Genomic DNA, 24,661 nt, shown 5'->3' with positions numbered 1-24,661 from the left:
GGCAGGCTGCCCTGCAGAGGTGGCATCTGCACCGACATCTGAAAGGTGAGAAGAAGGAAACCAGATGGGAGAGGCTAGCGAGAGCATCCCAGGCGGAGGGCACGGCACGTGCAAAGGCCCTGAGGTGGGAGCATCACGGTGTGTCGAGGGACAGCAAGGTGGCTAGTGTGGCTGGAAGTAGAGTGATGAGGGCTAGAGAGGAGGGAGAAGAGGTCCAGGAGGAGAGGAAGATCCTGATAGCGAGGCCTTTGATTCCAAGACTTATGGGTGACCTGACGTGGCGGTGATGAACCAGCAGAGGGCGCTTTGCTCTAACAAAGAAGGTGCCTGGCAGTCCTCCAGTGAAGCTCCGGGCCCCTAAGTTCCCAGAGATCCAGGCTTCGACACCCACCTGGTGGCATATGAATGGTTAACTCCCCTTTTGCCAGAGCTGGACATGGAGTCTCAAATAGGGTCAGGATCTTTTCCAGACTCAGAAAAAAATCACCTCCAGTAGTTGAAGATACAAACTCCGGTTTCAGGGGACACATGAGCAGAGAGGCTGGGAGGTGTCCAGGGCCCACCACCCAACTAAAGGGACCTCCGACCCTGTTTCTTCATGACTTCATTGCAATATGTCACAGTCTGTTGATTTGTTTGCTTGTTCGACAGCTGCTGCCCCCCACAACCCCCCACCATGAAAGGCTTCTGGAGGGAAAGGGTCACTCCATGAGTTTAGTGCATGGATATTACTATTATGTCCATTTTGCAGAAAGACAAGAAGAAGCAACAATGTGGGTCTAGAAGAGGTGGGTGCCCAGATGTCCTCTGTGTGGGCAGGGCCTGGAGGGCTCCCAGGACGAGTGAGTGGGGTCTGGGTGGGGGAGATGCTTTTGGGGAAGGATGCCTGGGCCCTGGCACACAGCTGGACTGAGGTCCTTGGCTACGGTCCCTTTTTTCCAAGAAGGGAGAGGCAGTCTGTGGGAAGCAGCCATGGGGGTTATTTATAGAGGTCACAGGAAATCCCCAAAGAGTCAGAACCTCACCCAGCGGCTGGACCACAGGGTCTGCCAATTACTCCCTGACTGGTACTCAACCCCTACCTGGCTCCCAGGGGAGTGGGGATGGGGAGGACACCAGCCTGGAGAAGTCAGAGCTACAGGGTCATGGCTGGGAAGAGGGAAGGATGGGGCCCAAGAGGTACCCAGAGGGAGCAAGAACTCTACCTGGGGCATCTAGGGGGGCTGCCTGGAGGAGAGATCTCTAGGGCTGGGCCTTGGGGGAAGAAGAATTTGCAGGCAAGAAAAAGGCATTCTAGTCTGAGGGCACAGCACAAAAGTCACTGAGTAGTCAAAGAGTCAAAGGTCCAGGACAGCTGGAGGCAAAGGCGGCATTGTGTGTGAGGAGGGAGGGCACAAGAGAGCTGAGGAACTGGGCTTTGTTCCCAGGGTAATGAGGAGCCATGAAGGGTATGTGAGCGGGAGAGGCACATGGTCAGATCCCATGATGAATAGATCGGGTGTGGGGGCTGATTAGAAGGATGATATTGGGGTGCTCTGAATGGGAGAGAACAACCAAGAATCAGAGACCTGCGCCCATGGGTCCAGAGAGTTAAGGAGGATGATGATGATTATTTTGGCCCCAACCGCACTGCTTGCGGGATCTTAGTTCCCCGACGAGAGATCAAACCCTTGCCCGCTGCAGTGGAAGCACGTAATCTTAACCACTGGACCACCAGGGAAGTCCCTAGGGTGATTATTATTACACTTATTTCTAGGTGAGTAAAGGGAGGCTGAGATTGACTGAGCCAAGATTCGAACGCAGGAATGTCAGAGTCTGGAAGCCAAACTCAGGTGTCCCATGGCTGCTGGGACTGGCTGCTGTCAACATCTTCCCCAGGACTCCAGGCTGCTCAGGCAGTAGGCTCAGGGTCAGGGACGTCCCTGCTTCCTTGGGGCCTCCAGACTGGCCCGTCTGGGCGGCCAGGCCTGGCTGACCCTCCTGCCCTTGCTTGGCGGGGCCCCAGCCGAGTGTTTCCTGCAGCGGCCCGTCTCTCGCCCGGGTTTCTGTATCCAGGAAATATCGCTCCTTTGTCCCTCCTGACTAGCCTGCCCTAAGCGTGGCGTTGCCAGCCTCGGCTCCTCGTGATTCATCCCCTCCGTGTCCAAGGTCCCAGGGGATGGGCTGGGAGGGAATCAAAGTGGAGAGACAGACAAGCTGAGATTCTAGACCACAGTTTTTAGGCCATTTACCACCAATGGCCATTTGCTTAGTTTCCTGGAGTTTTCACTCCTCAGGGATAAAGTCCCAGGAATGGGGTTACTGAGCCAAAGGATTTGTAGGTCTTCGCTTTTCTTTTTTTGGCCACGCCACACAGCTTGCGGGATCTTAGTTGCCCGACCAGGGATTGAACCCGGGCCCTGGTCAGTGAAAGGGCAGAGCCCTACCCACTGGACTACCAGGGAATTCCCTGTCTTCATTTTTATTAAATATCATCAGACTAATTTCCAGAAGGGCCAGGATGAGATGTGCATTTCTACCAGTCCCGGAGGAAAATGCCCTTTTCTCTACATCTTCACCAACAGTCGGTATTATAGCTTTTAAACATTTTTTTCCCCAGTCTGTTGGGTACGTTGTGATTTCCCTGTGTTCCTCTAATGTGCAAAATTTCCCCGGCTTCCTGCTAATTTAGTGATCGGTGAGTTGAAGTGCTCCCTAACTGGACACTGGTGCCCTTTCTAACATCCCATCTTCCCACCAAAAAACCTCAAACAAAACAAATGCCTGGGACTTTTGTGATATTGTTCTGGAATCATTTTGGCGAGGAGGAGTTCCTGCAAAACAGGCTGTGGTACCTCAGTAATTGTTGTCTGTACCTGGGGGAATCTGCAAACCTAGCAAAAACAAAAGCTACAAATAGATAATCTGCTTTTTCAGAAACCGCTTTTTATTTGTATTTATTTAAGAAACTGCTTTTTAAATATCTGCTATTTTTTTAAAAAATAGGAAAAAAATCTGCTCTTTTAAAAAAACACTAAATTGACAACAATGCTGTCACAATGTGGGGTTTTGTAGGCATTTCATGAAACCCTTATTGACTATGATTTTGCCATTTCTCTTCACATATGGAGATGCCTACAGCTTGGGGGAAGCTGGTGTCTACTCACGTTTGTTCCAGGTTGAAGGGTCTTCTGACCTGGGGACGCTGGGGACGGGATTCTTCAGCTTTCATCTTATTTCTAGTTTTTTTCTCACTCAGAGCCTGGTGGTGCCTTTTCAAAGCAGAAATCATGACTCTGGAGTCTTTGAAGGGATTTGATAATATTTATTTAGTGCCACTAACACTTATATGGGCCACAGGCAGGGCTGAATATGGAGGGGAGAGAGAGTGAAGGGGCAGCACCCTCGCGGGCTTTGAGGGGTCCCCTGGACCAGATGCTCCCTCTCTTGGGGGCCTGGAAACTCTCAGGGGAGGACGCAGGTGAATGTCTTCCTGTTCTCACTCCCCCAGACCTGGAGCGCTAAGATGCTCCAGATGAGTGGGATGCTGTGGGTGCCTTGACCTGCGTGCACGAAGGGATGTGATTTTGGGCAAGGGCTGGGCAGCAAGTGCGTGTGTGATGTCGCCGTGTATCTCTGTGATGTCATTGCCTTGTCTCTGTGTGACGTCACCACCATGTCTGTGTGATTGATGTCACTGCATCTGTGACGTCGTCCCGGCATCTAGGGGGTGAGGGATTGTGTGGTGCGGAGAGAGTGTTAGGGGGTGTGGGTGGGGTGTGGCAGAGGACGCAGGCCAAGGGCGCCCACTTTGGTGTGCGTGCGTCATCTGACTCCACCCTGGCTGTGTCCCTCGCCGTGGGCGTCTCGCTGCACCTAGTCTCCAGACCGGTGAGTCGGGGCCACCCCTCGGTCTTCGGGGCCTAGAGCCTCCTCAGCCACTGGGGCAGGAAGGAGATGGGAATACAATAGTCAGTCAGACAGACAGACGGCAGGACAGACCTCGCCTGGGCCTGCCTCTTAACGCTGGGCCCCTTCTTGCTCCCAAGAACCCTAGGGCTCCTTCTGGTTTCAGCCTCCCCTTAGATTTCGTCTTGTTGAACCTCTGTGGGACACAGGTGGGACTGAGATGTGTGCCTATCCATTATACAGACTGAGGTTCAGAGGGGCCACCTCCTGCGCTCCAGGCCTCTGTTGCAGTCTGTCTGACTCTCTCCCCTTTGCTCCCTAAGGCCCTGGGGATCCTGGGTGTTTGCCCAAAGCCCCTGGCCCCCCGTCCCCCAGGCAGGGCCTCAGTTTCCCTCTTTGGTCTACACAGAACTGACCTAGACCTGGCCCCTCACTCATTCCCAGGAGGGTTTTTCTAGTGAGCCTGCCCCTACTCACACGCTCCCATGGTTCCCCAGCGCCCTCGGGACAAAGCCAGGCCTTCTGTACCTGGCATTCAAGGCTCCACCCACTATGCCCCCACTGGGGAATCAAAACCTGACAAAGTACCCCACAAATTCTCAGAGCCATCGCTTCACTTCCGCCCCTCCCCCTTGCCTTTGCAGGAGCCATCCCGCTCTCTGGAATGCCCCTCCCCCTCCTCGGCCTGCCAAAGGTTCTCACGAGGGGTCAGAGGTTGGCTCAGAGGCTGTTTCCTGATGGGGGAGGTGGGGGCCTCAGCCAAGTCCTGCTTCCGCTGGCCCCCTCCCTTCCTTCCCTGGCTCTTCCCTGGGGCCCCCGCGGCCTCACGTTCCTTGGCTGGCTCTGGTCCCCCCCCCCTTCCCAGCTCCAGGCTCTGTCCTCTACCAGGATTCACAGGCTCCAAGGCAGCCCTGACAGACATCCTTTAACCACTCCTGCTCACCAGCCTGCAAGGGAGGGTCATCCCTGGCCATTTTCAGAGACTGGGGCTCCGAAGCCCCATCGCTCCTCTGGTCCAGCACAGTCGCCTTCACCCCTGTCCCAGGTTCCCACCTTCACCCTCCACACAGCGACCAGAATGAGCCTGTGAACGCCTGAGTCGGGTCACATCCTCTGCTGTTCACAGCCTTCCCAGGGCTCCCAAAGTCCTCACTGCAGCCCCAAGGCCCTGCCTGATTTGTCCTGACCTCACCTCCTCCCACTCTCCCCTCCATCACTCAGCTCCAGCCACACCAGCTGCCTCACTCAAACTCACCGGGCAAGGATGGTCCTGCCTCAGGGCCTTTGCACCCTTCTGAGAATCCCCTCATGGCTCCTCCCTCATCTTCTTTAGTTCTCTGCTCAAATGTCACCTCCTCAGTGAAGCCTGCCCTGGCCCCGCCCCACCCCACCCCTGTGGAAAATTCCAACCTCCTCAAGCTCCCTCATCCCTTTTCTGTCTCACTCATCACCAAGGGTCCCTATCACGGCTCACTCATCTGGTTTGTCATCCATCTCCCCCACTAGACTGTCAGCCCCACGAGGGTGGCACGAGGGTGGGGATTTGGATTTCTGTGCCTTATTCCTCCCTGTGTCCTCAGCACCCAGCAGCTGCTCGAGAAATATGGGTTGAATGAAAAAACAAATGGTCATAGTGATGGCAGTGAACTTGAATCGACACTCGCTGTGTGCTCGGCTCAGAGCCAGGGCTGAGCTCCCATCTTCAACCTTCCACACTGTGACTTGTGCCATCTCCAGCCACGTAGCCGCTAAACCAATATTCACTTAATATTTGTCTTCACGTCCATTGTGTTGTGATTTTTTAATTTAAATAAAGTGATCTCCAAAGGATACTCAGTCTTACCAAGTAAAGGAAAGCTGGTGCATTTGCCATTAATAGAAAACCACTTAAAAATGTTCAGTGAGGGGCTTCCCTGGTGGCGCAGTGGTTGAGAATCTGCCTGCCAATGCAGGGGACACGGGTTCGAGCCCTGGTCTGGGAAGATCCCACATGCCGCGGAGCAACTGGGCCCGTGAGCCACAACTACTGAGCCTGCGCGTCTGGAGCCTGTGCTCCGCAACAAGAGAGGCCGCGATAGTGAGAGGCCCGCGCACCGCGATGAAGAGTGGCCCCCGCTTGCCGCAACTAGAGGAAGCCCTCGCACAGAAACGAAGACCCAACACAGCCAAAAATAAATAAATAAATAAATAAATAAATAAATATTAAAAAAAAAAAAATGTTCAGTGAAAAAGCAAGACCATGTTCTCAAGTGCAGCTGACCCCGGAGCCTGGGTCTGCCCTCCCTCTGTGAATACGGGAGAACTGCAAGGGTCTGGGAGGCATTAGGGTGAGTTAGCAGCAGCGCAGACTTTCTCGAGGCCCAGAAGGGATAAGAGTGGAAAAGGAATCAACAGTCCCCATCACGGGGTGGGTGATTTGATGCGGGGCCTCGGATCTGGCCCCCTGTTGGGTGCATGTAAAATTTGGATGTTACGATTCAGTCACTCACTGGCTGTCCACTGAGTGCCTGGCCGAGCTGGGGCTCAAAACCAGAGCCGAAGACCCCAGCCTGCTCATCCCCGGCCCCTCTCTCAGAGGAAGGCAAATCAAGGCGGGAGCCCATGGGCCAGAAGCCCTTCCTGTGATACTGCAGAGAGAAGCAGGAGGGGCCCAGGCTTAAGTACACATTGTTTCCTCCACGGCGGGGGGTGGGGGGGTACGTCATTTGGGGTAAACAATGTCAAGAGCTTCCCCATCCTCAGCTGGGACCGGGACAGGCTTGGACTGGGAGCCTGGCTCCAGCCCTGACTTGCTGACGCATGACCCCGGGCTGATCACTTCCCTGGGGCCTCAGTTCCCTCCTCTGAGAAATGGGGATAATAATAGAACCTCCTTCCTTGCCATGATGGCTTCAGGCCAAGATGGAGAGAGGAAAACTGTTTGTTCAGAGCAGGGTCTTCTCCCTACCCCCTTGCTTCCCTCTCTGCAGGGCCGCCCAAGGCTGAGGGATTTCTCCCAGGCAGAGCCATCCAGAGCGAGGGGACCCAGTTCCGCAAGAGGGTGAGCTCCCCGTCAGGGGGAGTATGTAAGAAGAGGCATAGTGAAGGTGGAGCTGGGTGCGGAGGACCGTGGGGAATTAATGACAGACGTTTGGAAAGGGCTTTGTTTAGCACCCTGGGGCTGAAATAGACCTAGCTTGACAATAGCCTGGTGGCAAAACTGTTGATGGCACAGGCTTTGGGATCAGAGGAGTCTGAGAAAAATCCCACACACCTCCTCGAACCTCAGGTTCTAAACTGCAAATGGGATGCCAATCCTAGGTCAGCAGTGTGGTCCTGAACAGGGTAGGGGGTGGGGGGTGGGGGTGGGGGGAGTGTAGGAGCGACCCTGGAGGGAGCACAGGGTGTTCTTGGAGCTGTGGTCTGAGTCACCTTCCCCGTGACGCACAGGGTGTCATCCAACAGATGACCAGGCCCTGGGAGGCAGTGAGGGGGTCAAAGGCATGGAGCCATCGCCTGATCGTGTGCCAGGCACCCTTGATGCTCCCCACTGAGGCCCTGGGTTCCTTGCTCCAGCCATGTGTGGACAGCACTTGACGGCTGGCAAAGCATTTGCATGCTTTTGATTTCAGAGAACCCCATTTTTGTAGAAGTAGAAAGTGCGGCTCAGAAGGGTGGAGTGAGAGGCCCAGGGTCACTCCCGGACACTGCTCTCCCTCTTCCCCTTCCTCGGCTCCGTTGACTTCTGCCACCCTAGTCTGGCCACAGGGCCTTTGCCCTGGCTGTTCTTGCCGCCTGGAGCACTGTTCCCCTTGCCTTCCCCCAGGCCAGCTCTTGTCTAGCCTCCAGCTCAAAGGTCTCTTCCTCACCCAGGCCCTCCCTTTCCTGTCTGGAGTCTGATGGCCTAGGTTCATGTTCCAGCTCTGGCTGTGTTACCTGGGGCACGATGCACACCCTCTCTGTGCCTCATTTGCTTCATCCAGAAAGTGGGGATAACAGTAGCTCACCCACGGATTAGGATTCTGAGGATTAAATGAGTTAATTGGGCAGAGTGCTTAGGACTGTGCCAAGATCACAGTAAGCACCCAATCGTGGTAGGTTCTTGGTCACTCTTCTTACCCTGCCTCCTTCATTGTCTCTTTGGCCCACTACTCAGGGAGTTTCATGAATGGAACTGTGTGTGTCTTGGTCACTGCTGTGTCCCCTGGGTCCATCATAGGGCCTGGTATACAGCAAGTGCTCGATTAAGGAAGCAACAAGTGTGATACGAGCCTCCCTCCACCCCTAGTCCTATACCCAGCCTCATCCAAAGCCTGAGACTGAACTGTCTCAGCCTGTCCAGAGCCTCACCTGGCTGATGCTAAGACACTGCTGGCAGGGGGCCGCTGGGACTCCAGGATCCTCCTCTTGAATTCCTCCAGCCCAGCTGTGTCTGCCGAGAGAGGGAGGGGTCAGCCCCGACCTAATGCCTTAGTAACCCCCCGCCCCCCCCACCCCGCCCCGCTCCAGGGTCAGGGAATGGGCTGGCAACCCAGGATACAAGGTGGAATCCGTCCCCCTTTCCTGGCTCTGCCCTCTGTCACTCACCAATGGGCGGGGGATTGGGGGCAGGGCCTGCAGGTCTTGGCAGTGGTATTGGCTGCGACTGTGGGAAGAAGGGTGAAAGGAGGTTGGTGGAGGCCAGGGCTCCCAAACACGAGTCCCAGGGAGTTTCCTGCCACTCCACACCCTTGGAGACCTGAGTTCCTTCCAGGGCAGAAAAAACAGACAGATACCCATGCAGAAGGACACATGTGATGATGGATATATAATCACCTGTAGATACCTGCTTTCAAATGACTGGGGACTGCAGGGACCGGCTTCCCTTGGCAGCCCCCGGAGACCCCACTCTGCAGGGGTCCTGCCACGGTCTCCATTACAGCCTTGGCGCCAGCCTGACTCCAATCCAAGACCCCAGTTGAGTCCATCCACCCAACCCAGCCCAACCCTGAGAGAATCTTTCCAAACCTGAAATCCCAAACCAGTTCTGAACTCAGTCACCTAAAATTGGATCCCAACCTGAAAACTGAACCTCCCTTAGAATCAAAGCCTGACCTTAACCCAGTCTCAATGACAAACCTGATCTGATCATAACTTTACATCTAACGCTGACCATAACCCATCCCCTAGACCCAGCCGCTATGAAAAATCTACCCCCCACTCCCATTCCCTCAGCCCCAGCCCTGCACTCCACTACGACCACCCATAAATACCTTCCCAGTACCACACTCAACCCCAGCTCAACCTTAGACCTCAGCCTCTACCTGAGTTAGAACCCCAGCCCAGCCTCAGCCCAAGATCAACATCCACCCGGCTTCTATGCTAGACCCAGTCTTGACCCGCACTCGAACCCCAGGCTCACCTAATCCTTCACTTCAAATATATCCTAACACCAGCCACCCTAAATGCAACCCAATCTCAACTCGTAGCCCATGGTCAATGCCAATTCCAATCTTAATGCCCATGAAGTTCTGAATCCGCCCTTGGCCCCAAACTTCTAATCACCTCCAGGCCCACCAGCCACCTACACCTGCCTGAACCTCAACTCCAGCCTCAACTCAATGCAATCCCAAACCCACTGAAACCCTAGATTCACTCTTCACCAAATCCTTGATCCAAGAGCCACCCTGTATGTGACCCCTGACCCACCTTTTAACCTTGCCTCACAATCCAAACTCCAAACTCAACCTAATTCTAAGACTAATGAAATCTTACATGGAACCCTAACCTTAACCCAAATCAACTCTAGACACAGGAGTCACCAAGAACTCACCTTGACCCAACTCTAACCACAAATTTAGAGACCACATCAAGCCTTTCTCTAGACCTGCCTTAACCCTCACCCTAACCCCAGTATCACTTCCAATCCTCAACCTGGTGCCCCCTGATCCTTCAACTCAACTCAAACCCATCCCAACCCTGACACCAACACTGGATGAGTCCCGAATCCTAACCTTAAGCCAATTTTGAGGCCCACTTGCCTTCCTAAACTCAACCCCAATCCTTAACCCTTCCTTAATGTCATTCCCAACCCAAACTCCACCCCAATCCTAATGCCAACAAAATCCTTATGTTAATACATAACCATAATCCTAAAGCCAATTCTAGACTCACAGTCACCCATGTCTGATCTCAGCCTCAAGCCTAAATCAACCCTCAGTGTCTCAGCTCACCCCAATCCCAAAGCAACCACAATCCTAGATTTGCCCCTCACTCAACCCTGGACCTGACAGCCACCTGACCTCCAACTCCGGTCTTAACCCGACACCTTTTCTCAATGCTGATCCCCATGCCAAGCTCTGCCTCAATCCTAACATCAGTGAAACCAGTGAAATTCTCAAGTGAGTCTAAGTAACCCAACCTAGACCGGGAAGCCAACCTCAACACCAAGATAAAAAAAAAAAAAAAAAGAAAAGAAAAGAAAAGTTCAAACCCAACTTCAACATCACCATCAACTTGGCCTCCAGACCCACCCCCAACGCAACCTGAAGCCAGGGGCCTCTGGCGCACCTTTGCCTTGATGCAGGTGTCCAGGGCCGAGTTGCTGACAGCCAGCTGCATCTTGAGCTGTTCAGCCTCCCGCTTCTTCTCCTCTAGCTCCTTGGCCAGGTTGTCACGCTCCTTCCGCAGCACCGCTTTCTCCTCCAGGGCCAGCTGGGTCTGCCGGGCACATTCAGCCTGGAGCTTGACCTCCCGGGCCTGGGCCTCCTTCTCCACCTTCTCCTTGGCCTCCTGACTGGCGCGCAGACCCTGTTCGGCCTCCAGCTTCTGGCGCTGGAGGTCCGAGTTCTCACGGGTCACGCGCTCGATGCCAGCCCGCAAGCTCCGGGCCAGCTCCTCCACCTTGGAGCTCATGAGGGTGGGCATGTGGTCGCAGATTCTCCGGATGGAGGCCAGTTCTGAGCTGATGGGATGGAACATATTGTAGCCCAGGCTGTCAAGGGAGCGCGGGATGATGGAGTCCCTCCAGAGGTTGCGCAGCTCCATCTCGAACTTGTCCTTGTCCAGCGGGAGGCAGAGGTCCTGCACCTTCTGCAGCCGGTCCTCGGCCAGCTGTCGCTCCTGCCGCTGCTGCTCCCGGGCTTTGCTGCACTCGGCCAGCTGTTCCTCCATCACTCGCTTGCCCAACCCCAGACCGTCCTTGTCTTTGGTACATACCACTTTCTCCTTTGCCAGCTCCACCTCCAGTGTCTTGGCTTTCTGGTTCAGTGTGAGGACCAAAGCTAAGGGTATAGGACCGTAAGAGTCAGCGAAGGTTAGGGGTTGCCAAGAGACTGGGTGGGGAGTCAGCTACCCTTCTCTCCACTGTCCATAACTGTAACCCTAACCCTAACCCACTCACCATCGCAGCTCTTGTTAGTTTCCTTGAGGTGTTCTTGGCATTGTTTCTCACTCAAGATGATGGCAGCCATGTATCGCTGGTTGTTCATGTAGATCACCTGTCCGGATGAGACACAGGACAGAGCTCAGTGTCCGGCTCCTGTGGGACCCCCCTGCCCCCAGTGCTGCCCAGATTCTCAGGGCTGGGGCCCCAGATCCAGCACCCAGGTGGTCTGTGTTGGCATAGTTCACAAGGACACGGCTTCTCTACAGGGGATGCTGGTCTGATCTTCAGAAGTTGTTATGATTATAGACAATGGAATACTACTCAGCCATAAAAAAGAATGAAATTTTGCCATTTGCAGCAACATGGATGGACTTGGAGGGCATTATGCTAAGTGAAATAAGTCAGACAGAGAAAGACAAATACTGTATGATATCACTGATATGTGGAATCTAAAAAATACAACAAACTAGTGAATATAACAAAACAGAAGCAGACTCACAGATAAAGAACAAACTAGTGGTTACCAGTGGGGAGAGGGAAGAGGGGAGGGGGAATATAGGGGTAGGAAATTTTAAAAAGGGTATTACGGGATTGTATGAAATCATGTGTGTGAAACTTTTGAAAACTGTAAAGCACTATAGAATTTAAAGGATCTTTCATTCATTCAATTAAAAAAAAAGTTACAAGAAACCCCACCTGGACTTCCCTGGTGGTGCAATGGTTAAGAATCCGCCTGCCAATGCAGGGGACACGGGTTCGATCCCTGGTCTGGGAAGATCCCACATGCCGTGGAGCAACTAAGCCTGTGCGTCACAACTACTGAGCCTGTGCTCTAGAGCCCGAGAGCCACAACTACTGAGCCCACATGCCACAACTACTGAAGCCCGTGTGTCTAGAGCCCGTGCTCCGCAACAAGAGAAGCCACTGCAATGAGAAGTCCGCACACCGCAACGAAGAGTAGCCCCCGCTGGCCGCAACTAGAGAAAAGTCTGCGCGCAGCAATGAAGACCCAACGCAGCCAAAGTAAATTAATTAATTAATTAAAAAAACCCCACCTCTTTCCCTAGGCATTTTAGTCAACCAAGATAAAAATAGTTATGATTAATACTATTTGGCAATAAAAAGGAACAAAGCACTGATACATTCTACAACTTGAATTAAACTTGAAAACATTTACGGCCAATTAAAAACGGATTTTGGTTGCTCTGTGTGGCTTGGGGGATCTTAATTCTCCAACCAGGGATTGAACCTGTGCCCTCGGCAGTGAAAGAGCTGAGTCCCAACCACTGGACCGCCAGGGAATTCCCCAAAAAACAGATTTTTTTTTTTTTTTGACAAGAATGCTGTTATGGGCTGGATTGTGTCCCCCCACCCCAAATTCCCATGTTGAAGCCCTGATTCTCAGGACCTCAGAACGTAAATGTATTTGGAGACAGGGTCTTTAAAGAGGCAGTTAAGTTAAGATGAGGTCATGAGGGTGGGCCCTAATCCAATATGACTGGGGTCCTTATAAGAGGAAATCTGGACACCCAGACATGCACAGAGGGAAGATGATATGAAGACACAGGGAGAAGACAGCCATCAACAGGACAAGGAGAGAGACATGGAACAGATCCTGATAGGCCTGGGAAGGAAACAATTCCGCCAACATCTTGATCTTGTGCTTGTGCAACAATAAGTTTCTGTTATTTAAGCCACCTGATTTGTGGTACTGTAAGACAGGCCTAGCAAACTAATACAGGTGCCAAGATCATTTCATGGGAAAGAAGATTCTCTTCAACAGATGGTGCTGGCACACCTGGACAGCCACATACTAAGGAATGAATTTGGACCCCTACCTCACACCATATACAAAAATTAGCTCAAGATGGGTCCAAGACCTAAATGTAAGGGCTTAAGCTATAAAACTCCTTAGAAGAAAACAGGTGTTAACGCTGCATGACTTTGGATTTGGCAATGGTTTCTTAGATATGACACCAAAAGCACAAGCAACAAAAGAAAAAGCAGATAAAAATTAAAAACTTTTGTGCTTGAAAGGACAACATTAAGAAAGGGAAAAAAACAACCCATAGATGGGAAAATATTTGCAAATCGTGTGTCTGATGATGAGAATAGTAACCAGAATATATAAAAGTAAACTCTTAGAAATTAATAATAAAAAACAACCCAATTGAAAAATAGGCAAAGCATCTGAATATACATTTCTCCAGAGAAGATATATAAAAGGTCAACCAGCACATCAAAAGGTGTTCATCATCTTTAGTCATCAGGAAATGCAAATGAAAACCGTGATGAGATATCACCTCACAACCATTAGGATGGCTATAAATAAAACAAAAAACAAGAATGGACAAGTGTTGGTAAGGATATGGAGAAACAGAATTCTCAGGCAGTACTGATGGGAATGTAAAAATGGTGGAGCCACAGTGGAAAGCAGTCTAGCAGTTTTTCAAAAAGTTAAACATAGAATTACACTATGACCCAGCAATTCCACTCCTAGGTATATATACCCAAGAACAATGGAAGCATATGTTCACACTAAAACTTGCACACAAATATTCACAGCAGCACTAATCACAGTAGCTAAAAGGTAGAAACAACCCAAGTGTTTCATCAACAGATGAATGGATAAAACGTGATCCATCCATACAGTGGAATATTATTCGACTATCGAAAGGAATGAAGCACTGACACACGCTACAATGTGGATGAACCTTGAAAACATTATGCTGAGGGTGAGAACCCAGACACAAAAGGTCATATAGTGCATGATTGCATTTAAATGAAATATCTAGAGTAAGTAAATCCATAGAAACATAAAGCAGATTTGTGTTTGTCAGGGGCTGGGTGAGGGGGAATGGGAAGTGACTGCTGATGGGGTTTCTCTTGGGGGTGATGAAAATGTTCTAAACTGAATTGTGCTGATGGTTGCCCAACTCTGTGAATGTACTAAAAATCATTGTTATGTACACTTTTTTCTTTTTTTCTTCATCTACACTTTTTTTTTTTATTATATACACTTAATTATTACTATTCTTTTTGGCCGCACCGCACGGCATGCAGGATCTTAGTTCCCGGACCAGGGATCGAACCCGTGCCCCCTGCAGTGTCCTCTGCAGTGGAAGTGTGAGTCATAACCACTGGACCGCCAGGTAAGTCCCTGTTGAAATGGGCCAATTGTATGGCATGTGAATTACATTTTAACTTCATAACGTTTTTTATGTCTTTAAAACTTTGGAACAGAACGCTCTGCAGAAATATAACAAGTAAAGGTATGAAGGGTGAAGAGGGTTTGCCTTTCTGTCACTTTTTGTCCTTACTCCTTTGGAAGCTGGCCCTGTCCTAATGACCTGGGGATGGGGGAGGACAGAAATAGCTCTGGAAGCTCCAGTGACGTCTGTTTTCAAAAGCCTTATCTACAGAAAGGGAAGATCTCAGGGTGTGAGTTGGCTCCAAAGATGAAGTGAGAAAGAGGTTTTCTTCCAGTTGGAGGAAATGGCTCCCAAAAATACAGAAGTATTTTTCTGCACAGGTTCTCAGATGTCAAGATGATGAGAAGAATATTTACTTAGAACTAGTGCAATCTGACAATACAAAAAAAAAGTATCTTCTCTTGTTAAGGAGTGTTCAGGTACATCTTTATGAAGCAATTCAGGAGTCTCTCCCTCACTTTCCAGTAGCCATGGTTGCCCTGGACTCGGAGGAAGAGAACTAATTGATTAGTGAACAAGTATAAACAATCCGAAGGGTTTTCTGGAATATTTGTTAGGACATAAAGCAAGGAAGCTCTCAAAGACTAGTGGAGTTCCATCAAAAGACACAGGAGCCAGACTGCGGGTGTTCCGACGGCCTATTTCAGGATAATTTGACCATCAAAAAGATTATTATGAATGCTGAATGAAGAAAAATCCATGAAAGAAAAAATCTCTCCCGCATGCATCCTGGGTGGAGGTGCTTCCTTGACCCAGGCAGAGTGGGGCATACCCTAAAAAAAACACACTGAGTTAATCTCCCCTTTCTCTCCCAGGGTCTCAGAGCCAGAAATGCAGCTGCATTTGCAGAGAATTTAAGAAAAAAATCTGTCTCATAGCACCACCAGGATCAGGGAAAGATCAAAATTCGTACTTGGTACCATCAGACATGTGGGGCTGCCATGGCAGGGGTGGGGCTACTCCCCATCATCAGTGCCCGCTTCCTGGGGGTCCTTGGAGAAAACCCTGAGGGGTTCCAGGACAGAGGAATTTGTCACCTTGGGGCGGGGGAAGCTACAATTTTCAAAATTTAAAGTTGTAAAGAGGCAGATTCTTAGATTTCTAATATTCTATGATGGGGCCGTCTGGGATTCGGAGATGCGTGTGAGTGTCTAAAACTTTATGATAAAAACAAAAAACACCCCAAACCAAAAACAACAACAAAAAAGGGATTTCCCTGGCGGTCCAGTGGTTAAGACCCTGCGCTTCCACTGCATGGGGCATGGGTTCCATCCCTGGTGGGGGACCTAAGATCCTGGCGCAGCACGGCCAAAAACGAAAAACAAAAACCAAAAAACAAAAGAATAAAACTTTATGATCCTGCGATTCCTAATGGCTCCTGGACCGGAAGGCCATGTGTGTCCTGAAAGATCCAAAAGGGCCAATTCCCAGGAACTGAGAAGTCTGAGGGGGCTGCCCTTGTCAGGGGTGGGGAGGATTTGAGGGGGTACATGGTCCAGCCCTGTGGTCTGAGGGGGGACTTGCCTCATTTGGGGGTCTGAGGGGGACTCGCCTTATTCTGAGGATCTAAGGGGGACCTGCCCTGTCCTGGGGGAATGAGATGGGGAGACCTCACCCTTGCCTGGGCAGTTCTGAAGGGAGCTGAGCACATCCTTCCTGCCCAGTGGCAGGGGCTGGGTGGTCTGAAGCCCCAGAAAAGGCCTTTTCTTTCCACGGTCCCCTGCCCCAAACAGCCCAGACACCTCCTGTGGGAGAAAGAGAGCCTGCCCCTCTCCCCAACCCTTCCCTTCCCCTGCCCACCCCTTCTCTCACCCCGTTCCAGCCAAAGCCTGAGGAGGCACCCTCTCTTCAGTGTCTCCCAGGGACGGGACCTCCTCAGAGGAATTGTGTATATGTGAGAACATGGGGGATCTTGTTGAGTGCGTTTGACAGGAGTTGGGGGTACGAGGTGGGATGACAGTCTCCACGAGACCCAGGGTTGCCTGTTTCTGCTCCCTGATGCCCCCCGCCCCCCAACAAGCCACCTCTTCTCTTAGGCCTCCATTTCCCCTCTGCAAAACGGTTTTAAATCTTCTCCCTACCTCCTGGGATTCAATGAAGAGATAATATTTCCTAAGCGGACATCCAGCCTCAGGCAAACCTGAGCCATTCATACTAATTACTAAGAACCCAACACTCTGAGCGTTTATTAAGCCAGCTCTTATTTGCAGCTAGTGTGTGCTGGTACATTCTGGGCGCTTTATACACATTAAGCCATGGGCCTAGGTCTGATAACAGACCGGATGCCCAGTTCAACTTGAATTCCAGATAGACCACAAATCATGTTTTAGTCTAAGTATGTCCCAAATATTGCATGAGATATACAGACCAAGTACGCATTGCTTCTCTACATGGGCTCGGCACGCAAAATGTAGGGTCCGTGACTGTCCCTGTCTCATGAACGAGGAAAGTGAAACTCAGAGGGGTGAGGTGACCAGCCCGGGGTTCCCCGGGACGAGTGGCCGGCCTGTGGACTTACCCGGTCGGCCTGACACTGGCGGAAGCTGGCGTTGATTCGGTCCAGGTCGCGGCGGGCGTTTAGCAGCATCTGCATGATGGCATCCTTGGCACGGGAGGTGAGGTTGAGCTCCTTGGACAGGTTGGCCTGAGAAGCTGTGAGCCCCACCACCTGGCCATAGAGGCCGTCAGCCCGGCGCTCAGTGGCCTGCAGGTTGGATTCGGTACTCACGTGCGCGTTGCCATAGACCATAAAGAGGACAAGGCCCAGGATGATGAGGAACTGGATGAGCGAGACAAAGAGGAAAAAATAGCGCAGATAGTACCAGCAGCCCCTCGGGCTGCCCCCTGCCCGTGAATAGGACCCCCCGTGCTCCATCGCCAAGCCCATCTCCTCCCAGCTTCTGCCCGGTGCACTGGCGCTGCTCTGCTGGCTGGTCTGCTCTGGGTGGTGGCTTCTGCCCCGTCTAGACCTTGCCACGGCAGGGGGGAGGGGGGAAGTGTTTATATTACTCCTCTTAATACTTCCTTTGCCTGGCTCCTTCCTGGCCAGGAGGAAACGGGGGCTGTGGGTTATCACAACACTCCCACCCGGGCTGTGAAGGGAAGGGGGGAGGGCACCAAGTCACGTCTGGGCCTCTCTGATTAACACTGGGTGGGGCACCGGCTAGGTGACCAGGCGTCCTTGGCCTTGCTGAGCCTCAGTTTCCTCACCTGCCCTTGCTTTGTGCCCAGAGCTGGTCTCACCTGCCTATGACCTCATGTCAACATCCCTGTCGTGGGGAGGAGGGTACCGAGACGAAGGGAGGAGAAAGGACCGCTTGGGTGTCTCAGTCTGGTCGTTTACAGAGCTGGACTCACCTCCCCTCAGGGAGGGCTGGCTACAGATGTGTGCTCATCTTTTTTTTTTTTTTTAAATTAATTAATTAATTAATTAATTAATTAATGGCTGTGTTGGGTCTTCGTTTCTGTGCGAGGGCTTTCTCTAGTTGCGGCAAGCGGGGGACACTCTTCATCGCGGTGCGCGGGCCTCTCACTGTCGCGGCCTCTCTTGTTGCGGAGCACAGGCTCCAGACGCGCAGGCTCAGTAATTGTGGCCCAGGGCCCAGTTGCTCCGCAGCATGTGGGATCCTCCCAGACCAGAGCTCAAACCCGTGTCCCCTGCATTGGCAGGCAGATTCTCAACCACTGCGCCACCAGGGAAGCCCTGTGCTCATCTTACATGGCAGTGCTGATTACAGGAGCAAAATTGTGCGGAGCGCTTAGCTGAGGGCCAGGCACACAGTAGGTGCTCGGTAATTGGCACAGGAAGGCCTCACAGAGGGCTGATGGGTGGGTGGCGGTGGCGCAGGTTCCCCTAGCCGTCATCCCACCCAGTGCCCGGCTCATGTAGGCGCTTAGTAAGCACAGGCAGCAGTGAACCTGGGGCCAGGGTGAGCTTGAGTGAGGGGCTTCTCCTGTCTGTGTCTCAGTTTTCCCCTCTGTGAGATGAGGTGGGCACAGTACCAGGTCCCAGGGCCGGGGAGGGGGCTGGGAGAAATGATTTGCCGTTGCTATTATTACTACCATTTCCTGCTGGAAAACTCCTCTTGGGGCTCTGTGAGATGGTGAAGGGGAAGCGTCAGATAGAGGGGGTCAAGCTTCACTGTGGGTCACCCCCAGGTGGGCAAGGAAGGGATCTTGGGACCAAGGAGCAAAGAAGGATTCTGGGTATGCCCTCTTACCCGTCCCCCCAGATCCAGGAGCTCCAGGGAAAACCCCTATGCTGGGTGATGCCAGAGGCCCCACCAAGAGTCCCAGGCCTGGCAGTGAGGGGTCCTCAGTCTTGGGGAGACAGAGTGGGACACAGCCCCTAGCCCCATGGGGTCAAGGCTGACAGGAGGGAGGGACAGGATCCGAGGGGAACGGGGCAAGGGGATGGAAAGGAGGCTGGACCATGGGTGGGTGACGGTAACACGGTTGCTGGTCACTGCCTGTGGGGGGCACAGCAGGCTGAAGGCTGTGGCATGGGGACCCATCCCCCTATTAGCCAGGGTAGTGGAGTGGGGGGTAGTTGAGCGGGGAGGGGTCCTCCAGGGTGGTGATCATCAAGGAGGTGGGAATTGGGTCCGGAAGGAGGAAGTTCCCAGGGATGGGCAGGAAACCCCTGTCTGACCTTTGGTCTTTGCAGCTACCCATTGATTCCTGATTCCGGACCCTTCCCAGCCACTACTGGGAGGGAGGAGGGTTGGGGGCTGCAAGTGGTGCCCAACCAGCTATTTCTCTAGGTTGGTCAGGCCCACCCAGAGTCCCCTGGAACGGGGTAGGAGGAGGACATCTCCCTTCTGCATTAATGGGGAGTCATGTAGGCAGAGTGAATACATGGTTTCAATGCAGGCCTCTGGAGTTAAGTTCTGGCTGGGCCACCTACCGCTGTGAGACCTGGGACAAGTGATTTCTCCTCCTTGAGCTTCAGTTTTCTCCTGTCTAAAGTGGAGGCAACAAAGCCAGTTGTGAAACACTTGTCACAGTGCCTGGCACACAGTCAACCTTAATAAATGGTGGTATTTTTTTAAGGTGGGGCTGGATCATGTGCAGCCTCTGATGTGAGGCTGGGGAACTGAGACACAGGGGAGGGACACTGTCCCAGCTGCTGTTGCCCTGGGCCTGTGGGATCACCAGGGGAAAGGGGGCATGACAGGGGTAGAGCCTGGGTGACAAGGGTCCAGTTGAGAGCTCAGGCATGCGGGCAGTGCTTAGGCCAATGCCAGGCGGTGTGACAGTCTTGGTGTGAACTTAAGATTTTGGCTATTTTCACTGTATATTGAAGATGTTGCATATATGTATGTATGAACATGATATCTGTTGTCAAGGGAAAAGAAAGGCAACCATAAACTCCTAGAAAACAAAAAAGCCACTCTAGACCTGATGTGCTACAATTTTGAGCAACTGTCACAGTGTAAGGACAAGAGTTTTCAATATACACACTAATGTCTTTTGTATCAAGCTCAAAAATAACATTCTTTTTGGCAATTTGATCTCACAACTTTGATTTGTAATGTTTCTTTTTCCAATAATTTGTTTTAAAAGCTAGATTTTTTTTTTTAAATGGAAAAGGTAATGATGAAACTTCCTCTTTTTGCTCAACATTATGACTTTGAGATTGATTCCTTTTGACTGCTGTTTAGGTTTTCAGCAAATACATTACCATAATAATTACCAATGGACACTTAGACTGTTTCTAAATTTTTTGTTTCAATGAACAAAATAAGACTTGATATCAAATCTCCACAAGTGAAATTGCTGGGTCCTAAAGCAATAACATTTTACATTTTGACAGCTGTCATCAATTTGTCCTCCAAAGAGGTTGTTTCCATTGACACTCCTGCCAGCAGAGTCTAAAATTTCTAAAAACAGACTCTCTGAACACGTTCTGCCTGAATTCCTGGCCAGAAAATTCCAGAGGGAGGAGGTGAGCAACTGGTCCTCGAATTCACATGAGGTCAAATGCATCGAATGATGTGAGCATTTGGTTTTTCCCTGAAAACCATTTGTCATAGTCACAGGAAATTTTGTGCATGAATCTCTCTGAATTCCTTTGGAGGGTCATCATAAAACCTGACTTCGATTTTAATTATTTTTTTCTAAATTAAAAACAAGCCATTTGGTTTATTTGATTGTTTGGGCAGAGACGGGAAGACTGTCATGAGGAAGTCAGCTCTGTGTCACTCTGAAGACCGACATTGAAGTTCTCAAGGAGACACGAGGTTTTTAAAAACTCTCACAGAACTTCAGGAAGGTTCTGGAGGAAGTGATATTTCTGGCGAAGAAAAATTTCAGCAAAGTTCAGAAAACCCTCCACTTTTATGCCAACGTGTTTGGGTTTTGGTTAAATGCAAAGGAAATTAAGTTTTGGGCTTTTGGAGTTGACAGAGGAGGCAAGGAGAGCCCTTTGTGGGGGGGAAGAGCCTGTCCTCTCCGGGCATCCGTGTTCCTTGCTGAAAAAAGGTGACCCACTTTCTTACCTGGGACTGGGGGCCAACAAGGTCAGGCTGCTGCTGTCCCCAGTGCCCTCCACCCAGCTTGTGCCAGGCTTCCCCTTTCCACCCCACCTCCCACACACTCCTGTTTCTGTAGCCATGGAGGGACCCCAGGGTGACCATGAATAGGGGAGGCCAGGGCAGGGACCTGGGAGAGTGTGCTGGGGACAAGGTGGAGACACAGAGGTAAAGACTCGGAGACAGAGGGACAGACAGAGACTTTGAGTGGTAACTGGACAGGTGGAGACAGGGAGGTACAACAGAGCAAGGGCAGGCTGGGGGCTGGCCCTGTGGGGAGGGAGGCAGGTGGGGTCTGGAAGGCAAGGCAGCTGGGGGATTCTCCGTTCTGGCCGGGGATTGGGGCCTGTTCTCTCCAAGTTGCCCCCAGTTCTCACCCATTCCCTATCCTATGGCCTCCCATGGAGATCTGCAGCCCCCAGCCTCTGCCCCCCCTCTTTTCTCCCAACTGTCTCTGACACCAGATCTGATAGTACCCTTCCTGCTCACACACCCCCCATGGCTCCCCATTTCCCTGGAGCTGATTTTCAGGGATCTGGCAGGTATGGCCAAGGTGAAGCTAGCAGAATAAGTGAAAAGTAATGATAATATTTTAGGTCCCATTTACAGCCCTGAGCCCAGCCCTTTGTGTGCATCAGCCCTGGACCCCACAGTGAGGGGTCTGAAGTCCCTGGGGCCCCAGACAAGGCAAGGCCAGTCTCAAGCCCTGGCTGACTCCAGAAGGAGAAGCTGTTTCCTGCTCACTTCTGGATTTACGCCAGAGTTGCAGGGGGAGGGGCGTGTCTCAGACCCATCTTCCCAGCCTCTCAAGTTCTGGGCCCTCAGCCAGCAGCAACCAGGTCTGCAGACTGGGGCGACCCCTGGTGGCCAGCAACGGAACAAAGCGGTTAGACTCTCATCCCTCCCCTCAGCCTCACCTCCTCCTTTGGGGGGGCGGCCCTCCAATTCCACCCCCCCACCCCAAGTTGGTCCTCTCCCAGTAAAGGCCCTGATCAGGCACCGCCAAGCCACCTCCAAGGTGGGTGGGGGGATAACGAGCAGGACTGGCTGAGGGGGGGGATCAGAGTTTCAAGTGCTGCTGTTCCCCGCCTTACACCAGCCTCTTCAGAAATTTTTCCAAACAAATTTTAATTACTTTAAGGGTAATACATGCACATGATTTTTAAAATGCAAACTTTACAAAAAGGTATACAGAGGAACATGAGACTGCTTCCCCCGCCGATCCCCAGATCCCTGATTCCTTTTCCAGAGGCCACAGCTGTGACCAGTGTTTCCTTCAGAGATATTTGGATGAAAGTTTCCCCCAGTCCCGAATTTTAAAAGACGTGCACAAATTATTGCTCTCCTGCTTTTTACGTTAATGCGTCTCAGAGAAGATCAGCTTTGGCCTTTTTAACAGTTTTATAGTGGGAATTCCCTGGTTGTCCAGTGGTTAGGACTCTGTACTTTCACTGCTGAGGGCACAGGTTCAATCCCTGGTCAGGCAACTAAGATCTGCAAGCCGGGCAGCTTGGCCAAAAACAAAAAATAAAAAAACCCACACAAACCAGTTGTATAGCATTCCGTGGTGTAGATGGACGGACACTCATTTAAACAGTCCCCAACTGATGGACACTGAGGTTGTTTCCAATTTTTTGCAATTACCAAGAATGTGGTAATAATGTCTTCATTTCTCCTCTCCCCCACCCTCATCTTTTTAAAAGTAAACTTTTAACTTTGGAATACGTTTAGATTTACAGAAACTTTGCAGAGATAATACAGAGAGTCTCTGAATAGCGCTCATGTAGCTTCTTCCAATTTCTTTGTCAAAACCAAGAAATTAATCTTTGTATATTACTATTAACTAAACTCTAGACTCTACTTGATTTCCTCACTAAGTGTTTTTCTGTTCCAGGATCCAACACAGGATTCTCCACTGCATTCAGTCCATCATTTTGTATGCATTTAAATATGGCTGTAGATTAAAAATTGTTTTTAATTAAAATAATATGGTTGCAGAAAAATTGCCTGAAGAGGAGTTGATGGGTCAAACAATATGTGCACTTTTAATTTTGAGAGATTCTGGAAAACTGCCCTCCCAAGTGGTTGTACCAATGAGCAGTCCCACCAGCAGTGTGTGGGACTGCTTGCTTCCCAACAGCAGTGCCAGCACAACGTATTCACAAACTTTTAATTTGTTTTTATTTTTGTCTTTGACAAACTAAAGGGTAGGAAACGGTATCACATTTTTTTCAGTTTGCATTTCTTCCCTAGCAGTGAGATTGGGCCCCTTTTTTGTATATTTCTATGCCGGTTGCCCATGTTCTTTGCCCATTTTCTACTGAGTTATTTTTTGAAAAATTAATATAGAATAGATCCTTACATAATAAGGAACGTAGTTTATTCCTGGATATAAAACACTATCTGAAATGGATCTTTCTTTTCTTTGAAAGGATTTTCTACCTAGTTGTTTAGATATAGGAAAGTTTCCATTAATTCTCTTGGGTTTTCTATATATAGTCATACCAACAGCAGATAATATTATTAGGTTGAATTGTTTCTGAGGCATTCCTGCCAAAAATGCCAATTAATCATGAGGAAACATCACAAAAACCCAAACTAGACACCACAAAATGACTCGCTTGGGCTTTTTAAAAAATGCCAGTGTCATGAAAGGCAAAGACAGATTGAGGAATGTTCCAGGTTAATACAATGTGTAAGCCAGGATACTCTTTTGTTACAAAGGACATTATCAGAACAGTTGGCAAAATCTGATTATAGTCTGGAAATTAGAATCTAAGTGTCCATCGATAGATGAATGGATAAAGAAGATGTTTTATATATATATATATATGTATATACACACACAGTGGAATATTACTCATAATATTCTCATAAAAAAGAAATCTTGCATTTCAACAACATGGATGGATCTAGAGGGTATTATGTTAACTGAAATAAGTCAGGCTGAGAAAGACAAATACCGTATAATCTCACTTACATGAAATTGTTGCTATTTTGATGATCTTTTCAGAATTTTTCTCATTTGATCCATTAGTATGGTGAATTTTATTAACAGACTTCCAAATATTGAACCATCTCTGCACCTCAGGCATAAGTCACTTTGTTATGGTGTATCTTAAAAATGTGTTATTTGGTTTTCTGCTAAAATTCCATTTGGGAGTTTTGTACCCTCTTCATAGGGAGAGGGGTCTGTAGTTTTCCTATTGTGCCATTTTTGTCAGCTTTTGGTGTCAAGGATATGCTGGCTCTCACCATTCCGATCACTCATTTTACAGGCAAGGTAAACTGAGGACCAGAGAGGAGAAGTAACCCCTTCAGGTCACTCCCAGGTCAGGGCTGGACCCTAAGTCCTCACGTCTGTGGGATGAGGGCAGCACTGTCCTTGTTCTTAGAGGGGACTTAAGTCCCAGCTCTGCACTATCTCACCTTGTGACCAAATGGACCTCAATTTCCCCATCTGCAAAATTAGCACTAGATGGTCAAGGAGAGAGGGTCGGGTCTTCTTTCTGCACAGTTTCCGTTCAGGGCGGCTGTCGGTCGAAAGCTGGGCGTTGATGGGTGTCGACTGAGCATCTCATCCAGCGTGGGTACCTCTGTAAGTGTCCCAGCAGGGCCCCCAGTGTCTGTCCTCCTGGCCTCGAGCCCTGATCCAGCTGGGGTCTGACTCACCCTCGTGCGCG

General features: G+C 50.6%; 1 protein-coding gene across 1 annotated transcript; it reads right to left on the bottom strand.

Moving 5' to 3' along the window:
* Positions 1-3,289: 3,289 nt before the first annotated feature.
* On the bottom strand, positions 3,290-17,411 carry LOC118891766 (plasmalemma vesicle associated protein). Its single transcript, XM_036845470.1, has 6 exons — positions 16,964-17,411; positions 11,249-11,345; positions 10,417-11,129; positions 8,455-8,512; positions 8,218-8,299; positions 3,290-3,920 (listed from the first exon to the last, which is right to left on the bottom strand). The coding sequence occupies exons 1-6, from the start codon at positions 17,330-17,332 to the stop codon at positions 3,914-3,916; spliced, it is 1,326 nt and encodes a 441-aa protein (XP_036701365.1). The 5' UTR covers positions 17,333-17,411; the 3' UTR covers positions 3,290-3,913.
* Between the last annotated feature and the right edge of the window lie 7,250 nt (positions 17,412-24,661).

Source organism: Balaenoptera musculus, chromosome 3 (assembly GCF_009873245.2).
Source record: "Balaenoptera musculus isolate JJ_BM4_2016_0621 chromosome 3, mBalMus1.pri.v3, whole genome shotgun sequence".
In the NCBI taxonomy this organism is placed as follows: Eukaryota; Metazoa; Chordata; class Mammalia; order Artiodactyla; family Balaenopteridae; genus Balaenoptera; species Balaenoptera musculus.
Note: the sequence above shows the minus strand (reverse complement) of the source record. Positions and strands in the feature narration are given on the sequence as shown.